Genomic DNA, 9749 nt, shown 5'->3' on the forward strand with positions numbered 1-9749 from the left:
GGCCATGGCCTGTTCCATAGCGATTGAGGAGGGCCCAATCATAACGTGCTAGGTCAAAGCCGGGTTGACGCTTGCAGGGGTCTGTGATGAGGTGTTTGTTCTTGACCTCAGCTGACTGCCAACTCTGTTTCCAAGAGACTGGAACAGAGAAGTTCAGTGTAGGCGTAGGGGACCAGATTGGGTGACGAGACGTCAAGTGTTGGACAGGGTGGGTGAAGATATCCGCGTATATTGGCAGGTCCGGTCGAGCGTAGACGTGGGAAATGAACTTAGATGATGCCGCATCCCGACGAATATCTGGCGGGGCGATGTTGCTAAGAACTGGCAGCCATGGAACCGGGGTGGAACGGATGAGTAATGAAGCAGTGCTGCAGCTCTCTCTCGCTCTCTCTCTCTCTCTCTCCCACTCCTTCTCCTTCTTTCCCTATCTTCCTTTCCTCTCCCCCTCTCAGTTTCTCTCTAACCTATTAAAATTAGTTAAAAAAAAAACAAACTCAGAGACAAAGAGGGGAAGGATGTGTGTCCGAGATCAAGGCAAACACTGTAACTGCATATGGGAGAGGCATGCTAACGTTTAGTTGTATCCCCCCAAATCCACACAAAGCCCTCACCCCCAAAACCTCAGAATGCCATCAATTGTGGAGAGAAAGCCTTTAAAGATGCTATCAAGGGGCCATATGGTGGTGCACCTGGTTGAACACCCATGTTACAATGCACAAGGACCCGGGTCCAAGCCCCTGCTCCCTACCTGCAAGGGGAAAACATCTCAAGTGGTGAAGCAGGGCTGCAGGTATCTAAGTCAAAATGAGGGTGAGCTCTAGTCCCATTTGACTGGTGCACTTCTATAGAGAAAATATGGAGGGACTGGGTGGTGGTACACCTAGCTGAGCACACATTACTGTGCACAAGGGCCCAGGTTCAAGCCCTCAGACCCCACCTGCAGGGGGAAAGCTTTGCAAGTGGTGAAACAGGGCTGCAGGTGTCTGTCTCTATCTCCCCCTTCCCTCTTGATTTTTGACTGTCTGTATCCAATAAATAAAGATAATAAAAAAAATGCACCTGGTTGAGTGCTCAGGTTGCAGAGCTTAAGGACCTGAGTTTGAGCCCCCGGCCCCCACCTGCAGAGTGAAAGCTTTGCAAGTGGTGAAGCAGGTCTACAGGTGTCTCCTCTATCTCCCCCTTCCCTCTTGATTTCTGGCTGTCTCTATACAATAAATAAAGATGATAAAAAACTTTTTAAAAAGATAATAAATGTTTAAAAAAAATATGGACAGAGACAGGCACAGAGGAGTAACCAGGTAAGGACACAGGGAAGAGAAAGTGTCTACACACCTAGGAGAGATGTTTCAAGTTGGAACCAAGTTCTGTCCACACTTTGGCCTTGCTCTCTAGAGCTGAGAATAAACCCCTTGTACTGAAGCTGCCCAGCCTGCATATTTGGTTCTGACCACACAGCAAACTCCAGTAGCAGGGCTGGAGAAATGGAAGCCATCAGATGTAAAACACACACCCTGCCAGGGCCCCAGAAGAGCTGTGTTTGGGGTACCTGGCTCAAGGGGGGGGGAGGAAATCAGACTAAAGTTTTGGAAATTGAGGTCCCAACCCTCCTGATACCTTAGGGAAAGAAAGCAGGAGTGGGGCGCTGCAGTTGGAGGTGAGGGAGGGAAAGAGAACTGAGGAATCTCATAAGCCAAATCAGACAGCAGAGGTAGAAGGTTTTAGGAGACTCAGTATGGGGACAACCTGGGTGGGAAGGGACCAAACTACACATCATCCCCTGAAAGAAAGACACCTCACCCTAGGCCATGCTTCTGGAAACTCAAACTCAGGAGTTCAAGATAAACCCAGGCTCACTGGGGCTGGTGTGGAACCCCAGGGTTCCCTAGTGTTAAGAACTCTAGCTCATCACAATGAGCAGAGATTCCGAACATAATCTGAACCGCGGTTCTGCAGAACAAGCTGTGACAGGGAGGGTAGGAAGCAGGAGGGGGTTCCCTGAGGACCCCAAGTGCCACCATGAAGATGCATGGGGAGGCAGATTTGGAGGAGCGGATCCAGGAACTGAAGACCATCACAAGGCTCCAGGGTGAGCCTGCTGCTGGGTTCGCACACCCCTTGAGGCCAAGGGCTCCGGGGTGTAGGATTTTCATAGTTAACATAGGGACAGTCCAAGGCACACCTATCCCTAAATGGCTGGGTGAAGGGGTTAGCCTTACAGGGAGGGAGGGGGGAAGCTAGGGACACTTAGAGTAAATCTGTGAGCTGATTGACCTCCAAAGTCAGATGAGACAAGAAAGATTATCCTAATCAAGGTCCCCAAGGATCACAGGTAATGTATCTCTGGGTTCCTACCTCATACTCCCAACAGCCACCCATTGAGAATGGCCTGGTGGTCCAGTGAGCACTGCCTCAATGTGGGCCTTAAGTTCTCCAAGACAAAGTGAGGGGAAGCACATTGCACAGAGGCAATGTCCCCCTGCCTCAGGCCCTTGGACCACAGCCTGACTGGCCTGTCCCTATGTCCTTCTGCCTGCATACAGAGCAATGTCGGACACTACAAATGCAGGCTGTGAAGGAGAAGACAGCCAAGAACAAGGAGACCATGTCTCTCCTACGCAGCAACATTCGCAGTGGGAACCAAGAGTGGGCTCTGACCAAGAAGGTGAGCAGCCCCGGCCCCTCATGACTCGGGTGTGCCTGCCACCCACACAAGTGGAGCAGGGCTCCTCAGAACCCAATCTTTCTGGAGCTAGGGGCCATCTCTGGAGGGGCTCCTCTGGACTTGCACCTGAGCTGGGCACATCTGTGAGCTAGGCAGGTGGGGTAACTGCCACCCACCTGAGGGTTCTGCAGCCCTAAGTGCAGACTGGTCCAGAAGGCCAAACCAAGGTCCACTTCCTGGGTTCCTGTTGCTTTTGTGGGGAAGAGTTGGGGCTTCCCCTTGGGACCCATCACATTCAAGCTGGGATGACACAGGTGAAGTCCTGTAGTGCTGTGTTCCCTGTGACCCCTGAAGCTGGGGGTACTGCTGGAGTAGAACAGGCAAGTAGAGTCCACAGACTTCTCCAGGAGGGGCTGCGTGAGGCTCCTGAAGGGGCCTGTCCCACTGCTCAACACAGTCACTTTGCAGCACGACCAGCGGATTATCTCCAAGGCTTGCGGGAATGACTTGCCCTTGAGGCTGGCACACTGCCACTGCACCATGGAGGTAAGGGGCCAGGTGGGGCTGCTGCAGAGCTGGGGGGTGGGGTGAGGGTGGACAGTCCCTTGCGCAGGCAGCCACCTGCAATCAGGACCCTCCGCACCCAGGTGGCACAGGAAAAGCTGCGTAAGTATGTCTTCGACCGCGTGAACATGCACAACGAGCTCATCCACCTGGTGCGGCAACGCGGACAAAAACTGGAGAGCATGCAGATGGAGCTGGCCAGTCTGCAAAACCAGCCAGAAGCTACCAAGGAGGAATTGCGGCTGCTGCAGGTAGCAGACAAGGAGGGCGTGACAGCAGGAGGGGCACAGCCCTGACAGTAGCGGTAGGGTTCGTGGGTGTGGCCTGTGACCGGAGGGCGGGGCTAGGTGGATTTCCCCCTTGGGAGGTAGCCTAGCCCCACCTGGTCAGCCTCCAGGCCTCTAAGCAGCCTGGCCAGCTCTCAGTGACCCCCCTGGACCACCCCCAGGTCATCCGCCAGCTGGAGAACAACATCGAAAAGACAATGATCAAGATCACCACGAGCCAGAATATCCACCTGCTGTATCTGCACTTGCTGGACTACCTGAAAAAAGTGAGCCCCTCACAAGAGGCACCTGGTCCTGGGAAGCCCAGTTGGCCAGGAGGGGCGGGTGTGTCTCAGGCCCCAGCTTGTGCCCAGGACTGAGACCTCCTGCAGAATGGGGGCTTGCAGGGGGCAGCTCACAGCTCTGCCCCAAGCAGGATCACAACCTAAGGTAGACTGAGTCCTGTTTGGGGCACCAGCTGTGACAGAGGCACCATGGACAAGGGAAAACTTTTCATACCTTATTTGCTGGGCTGAGAGATAGCTCAAATGAGAGTGCATGCCTTGCTACAGACGAGGGCCTGGGTTCAACCCCTGGCAACACCATGGACAACACCAGGGGAACCCCATGGATGGTGGATCAATGCTGCGTTCTCTATCTCTCCAAAATAGTAGTAATAATAATAATAATAATAACCAAGAGGTATCTCACATACACATACACACTGCACTGATTCCCCAGGGCCACATTTTATTATTTTTTTCATCCTTATTTATTGGATAGAGACAACCAGAAACTGAGAAGGTAGGGGAGACAGAGGTAGAGAGAAAGAGAGACACCTACAGCACTGCTTCACTACTCACAAAGCTTTCCCTTTGTAGGTAGGGACTAGGGGCTCAAAACCAGGTGCTTGTGCATTGTAACGTGCACTCAACCAGGTGTGCCACTGCCTAGCCCCGCCCCAGTGCCACATTTTAAAAAGCATTTAGAGAGGCCTCAGCTGTGGCACACCTGGTTAAGTGCACATAGTATTATGTGCAAGGATCTGAGTTTGAGCCCCACTCCCCACCTGCAGTGAGGACATTTCACAAGGATGCATCATGACTTTTCTGACAACCCAATACATGAGAGGGAGAAAGGGAAGCCAGCACACACTCTGGTACATGTAACACTATCCCCTGAGGCCCAGGCATGAAAGTCTTGTACTCTATCAGCTTGAGCTATTTCCCCTGGCTGCTAGTACACACATATTTTAAAACAATCAACTCTGAGGTCATCCACAACCTAAAAAAACACCAATGAAGGGGGTGGGAAGTAACTACCTGGTAGGGTAGAGTGTGAGGATTACCGTGGGTGGTGCCCTGGGTTCAAGCCCTGGCACCACATGGCATTAAGGAGAAAAACTCCAGGGATGAGGGAGCAATGGTATGGTGCTTCCCACTCTTTCCATAAAATAATAATAATAGAAAATAATAATGTTGACTCCAGAGGTTTCTCGGCTGTGGTATCATGCATGCACAAAGCCCTAGGTTCATTTCCCAATGGTGGGAGGGGGGGGAGCAAGTGAAGATTTGATGCTGTAGTTGTTAACAAAACACCAAGAGCCAAGATAATGAAACATTTATGAACCTGGTCCTAAATACTTCATGATAACTTCTCAAATGATCCTGGAAGCAGCCTCCTGAAGGTGTCTATCACCTCTTTACAGATGGGAAAAAGCAGAGAATAAGTGAGTTTTCAAAAAGGCCTAAAGCCAACTGGTCTGTCTGGCAGCTTTAGCCTTGAGCCCCCAGGCTTTGAGCCCAACCCTGTTTCCTGCCCCTCTACTTCATCTGCCAGCTGGTGGGCTTCCCCAAGCTCAGAGTGTCTGTCAGCTGAGGACATTACCACCACCTCCCTGGGAGTGTCTGTGTTCTCTACCTGGAGCAGTGGGAGCCCAATAGTGCTGCTGCTGTCTATCACTCCCCAAATACTTCCTTCTACCTTCTCTGTGAATAGTTGGGGGCTAGGGCACCAGGTCACACCTGCTACGGTCCCTAGGCTCTGTGTAGGGTGCTGAGAGTGGCCCCATCCACCCTGTGGGGGACATGAGAGAGGCAGAGAGGGGCCAGGAAGCTGGCACAGAGTGGATGCAGTATCTTAGTGGCCCATGGCCCCACCTGCCCTTGCCCTTCTGGCTACAGGAGCTTGCCATATACCCTACTGAGTTAGACAAGCTGCAGAACCTTGTGGTTGGCTACTGCTCAGAGCTGTCAGACATGACAGTCATGTCCCAAGATGCCATGATGATTACGGATGAGGTGAAGGTGAGTGCTGGTCCCAGAGGTGGGGGAGGGAACCTTTGGGGTTATCTCAAACCTGTCCAGCCAAGGATCCATCGTGACACCCCCACTACATGCAATCACTTCAGGGGTCCAGCAGCCACCTCACTGTGGCCCTGGATGAGGGGTGGGGGTGAGCATTGGGCATAGAAGTTATGAGGGGGAGGGAGGGGCAGGGAGGCATGGCCCATCCTCATGAAGTGGGTGGAGTGGGGAGGCAATCCCTCTCAACAGTGTCTGCAAAGAAACATCACAGCCTCTGTTCAGTGCTGCAGAGGTGTGGCCTGCCTAAGTGGGTTCTGAGGTTGTAGGGGTCCAGCTCCAACAAAGGAAAAACAACAAAGACCCAGGTGCACAGTGGGCTTATAAGGAGGCAAGAATGGCCAGGTAGCAAAGGGGTAGAAATTGGGAAAAGCCAAGGCAGAAGTGTTGGTCACCTGGGCCAGGCCAGAGGGTGTGAAGCCTTGCTGAGACCTGGTGTCAGCACAGATGTAGTTGGAGGGAGGGACCAGCATCCAGGACGCACAAGCAGACGTGGATGACGTTTCCTAGAAACAAGATGGGCGGGAAGAGGATGAGTCCATCCTCAGATATGTTGAGCCCAGTAAGTGGTCTCTGTGCAGCTATAGCAGCTGAAGCTGCCTCTTGTGGGCAAGAGAGCCCTGGCTTGGCAGCAGAGACAAGAACTAGCCACGGGCACTAAACCATTATGCCCAGGCTGGGTAGTGTAAGGCAGAGGGAAGTCAGAAATCTCAAGTGCTATGCCCAAAACTAGGAAGCCAGAGACCACAAATAAAAATGGACCAAGCACAGCGGAAGGCCGTGGTGTGAAAGATGCCTACCCCCACCCTCGTGTTTCCAGAGGAACATGAGACAGGGGGAAGCAACCTTCATTGAGGAACGCAGGGCACGGGAGAACCGCCTCAACCAACAGAAGAAGCTCATCGACAAGATCCACACCAAGGAGACCAGCGAGAAGTACCGCAGGGTTAGCTCAGCAGAACACCCCCACCCCCACTATAAGAACACCCACCACCCACCCCTGGGAGAGCTGGGCCAACCCAATCCCTGACAGGACCCTACTCACCCTACCCTTCCCACCAGGGCAATCGGGACCTAGACTTCTCCTCCAATCTGATGAGTATGGATATCCCCAAATGTAAGCACTCTGCCCCCTCACAACCCGCCCTAGCAGCTGAGCAGGTGAAGATGAAGCCCAGTACCACCTAGAGGGGTGGGGGGAGGGGACAGACAAGTCACAGCCTCTCCCTGGCTGCACTTGCAGAAGCCACAGCTGCTCAGCTGCTCTGGGGCTGTGGCCAAGTGTGGCCAAGCACCTGGCTTCGGAGATGTCAAGTGTGCCCAGCAGTGGGTGCAGTCACTCCGACTCCTAGAAAGGATGAGAACCAGCCAGGCTTCCTCTGAGAAGCACCATGAAGCCCCAGCTGGTCATCCTTGGAGGGAACTGCCAAGGGAAATCCCTGAAGGGCCAGGCTGAGGAGTGGGCAGGCTGATGTGCAAGGAGCTCTGAAAGGCACCCAGCTCTCGAGTGGTGTTCCTTGGAGGGACATGACTCCCCTGCCTCCCCCCACCCCACCCCCCACTCTTCCTGCACATTGGGCTGTGTTCCCCTCTGCTCTGTCCAGCGAGGAAAAGCAGCAGAACATCCAAGTCTGATGCTGAATACCAGGCGGACGTGACTGCGGTGGTGGAGAAGGTCAAGGCCTCGGTGCAGTGCTCCCACCTCTGGGTATTGCTTCCAGTCCTTGTAAATATTGGGAGGAGGCAAGAGGGAGTCCTGAAGGAGCCAGCTTGGTAGAGGGAAGTCCCCAGGACCACTCTAACCACATACCAGGGACTTCCTGAATTTGAGGATCTAAATCCCAAGGGAGTGACTTCTCCCTCCAACTCGGTCCCCTTCCCAAACCAAAAGCAGTTGCAAACCTAAGCATGCCACTGTGCCTCCTCCTTTATTCTAATCCGCTCCTGCTTTATTATTAGTAAGCCTTGAGCTCCTGTCCTAGCCCTGACATAAGCTTGTCCAGTCTCGGACAAGTGATTCTAAGTGACAAGGACTGAGTGAGATTTCCTTGGGTTCTTCTTCCCTCACTACTTATGGAGGGGTACTGGACTAGGATGTCTGACAGATGGCCCATCACACACTCTCAGTGCCCTGGGGGGTGGACACTGTTACCTAGTCCCACTCTGTGGGGCCCACCCTCCTGGCTCACAGCTGCTGCTCTTCCCATGGGTGACCAGGATATTGCTGGCCGCTTCCTGGCCCAGAGGAACACAGAGGAGAACCTGGAGCTGCAGATGGAGGACTGTATGGAGAGGCAGATGGAGCTACAGTCTCTAATGAAGAAGCTGCAACTTGAGGAGGCGATGCTGAAGTTCCACCAGACACCCACTTCCGTCAGGTACCCCCAGGGAGCCCACCCTCCAGGGAACCTCTCCCACAGTTCCCTGTGAGCAGAGACCAGGCATGGAGCTAAGTACCCCCTGCCAGCTAGACTGTGAGAGCTCCAAGGAGCAGCTGAGGCTCAGCTGGGTGACCCCACTAGCCCATACTAAATTTAGCATAGCACCCCACTCATGACCCCCACCCTTGCCCTCCAAGGGCCTTGGCCACCTCCCTCCCTATCATCTGGCAGCTTTAAGTCCTTTGAGAAGAAAATGCAGGACATGCTCCAAGAGGAGGAAAAGAGGCTGCAACTGGCCCTCAACAATGTGACCAAGGGCCAGAAGCTGCTGCTCACCATCCAGATGGGCATCGACAACCTCTACATGCGGCTGATGGGAATTACCTTGCCCAAAGCCCAGGTATGTGCCCAGAGCACCAAGCAGAGAGGGGCAGCTTCAGAGGGTCCCTAGGAGGGGTCAGAGGGAAGATACGACCCCCTCCTGGCCCACAGAAAGAATCACTGCCTGCCACTCCCCTGGACATGTACAGCAAACTGGCCTACTGCGAGACGAAGCTTACATACCTGGCCAACCGGGTGCAGATGTTGACCAGCACTGAGGAGGTAGCCCTGGCTGGGAGGCAGGGGTGCCTGTGAGGCTGGTGTTCCAAGAGAGCTGACACCCATCGTCCTGTATCCTTACTACAGTTTAACACGAAAGTGAGGGATGCCCTGGAGTCCTCAACTCAGAAGGAAAAACAGAACACCAAAATCAGCTTCGAGGACATGGAAGAGGACATGATAGGTACAGGCCCCCCTGCTGGGAATCAGGTTGCCCCACCAGTCATGGGGTTCCGAGGCTTCAGGGCAGATGGATGACTGATCAGAACTGCAGAGGCAGAGGCTGGGGTGGCCTGGAGAAGCAGTGAGGGTTACCAAGATGGAGATAGTATGACAGTTGTACCCAAGGGATTTTAAGTTATGGCTCCTGAGAAGCTAGTGTTTTTGACAAAGAATGGACACTGGCGAGGAGGAGCTCAGTTTTAGTACTTCAAGGGGTGTGAAGCACAGGGGTGCCCCAGTCACCAGGTGCCTGCCCTGGAGCGCTATGGCAGGAGGACGGTTTGATGGGAGAGTTATAGAGGAGGCCTTCGGTGAGTGCAGGTGCTCCTGGGCCACCTTGCCCAGAACTGGGAAGTCCTGGGGAAACAGCCTCCCCTTGGGTCTGAAAGGACCCCGAATACCAACAAGCCCAGAATAGTGTCAGCTAGGGCAGCGATACTGGGTCCAGCTGAGCTGAGCACCGCCGGTTCCCTTGCCTTTCTAGAAACCTTCCAGTTTGCTGACGTGGACCACAGCTACGTCCCCACGCGGGCTGAGATTAAGAATCAAGCCCAGAAGCTCATCGAGGACAAGCTCAAGCAGGCCAAGAAGAAGAAGAAGTGACCTCCTTGCCCCGACCCCCGCCTGCGATTTGTTACACGAATAAACATTTTTCCAGGACGCGCAGTGGCGGGGGACGCGTAGGGAAGTT

General features: G+C 53.7%; 1 protein-coding gene across 2 annotated transcripts; it reads left to right on the top strand.

Annotated features, from left to right (window-relative positions):
- The first annotated feature begins 1942 nt into the window (after positions 1-1942).
- CCDC183 (coiled-coil domain containing 183) lies at positions 1943-9716 on the top strand. 2 transcript variants are annotated; one of them, XM_060199402.1, is made up of 15 exons: positions 1991-2086; positions 2280-2329; positions 2541-2662; positions 3131-3208; positions 3310-3477; positions 3675-3779; positions 5676-5798; positions 6676-6801; positions 6918-6972; positions 7460-7563; positions 8073-8233; positions 8468-8636; positions 8729-8839; positions 8924-9020; positions 9543-9716. In XM_060199402.1, exons 3-15 carry the CDS (start codon positions 2561-2563, stop codon positions 9659-9661), a joined length of 1518 nt encoding a protein of 505 aa, XP_060055385.1. In that variant the 5' UTR covers positions 1991-2086; positions 2280-2329; positions 2541-2560; the 3' UTR covers positions 9662-9716. The 2 variants fall into 2 exon arrangements, with proteins under 2 accessions (XP_007521532.1, XP_060055385.1); XM_007521470.2 differs by lacking the exon at positions 2280-2329 and having other exon boundaries at positions 1943-2086.
- The last annotated feature ends 33 nt before the right edge of the window (positions 9717-9749 follow it).

Source organism: Erinaceus europaeus, chromosome 10 (assembly GCF_950295315.1).
Source record: "Erinaceus europaeus chromosome 10, mEriEur2.1, whole genome shotgun sequence".
Classification (NCBI taxonomy): Eukaryota; Metazoa; Chordata; class Mammalia; order Eulipotyphla; family Erinaceidae; genus Erinaceus; species Erinaceus europaeus.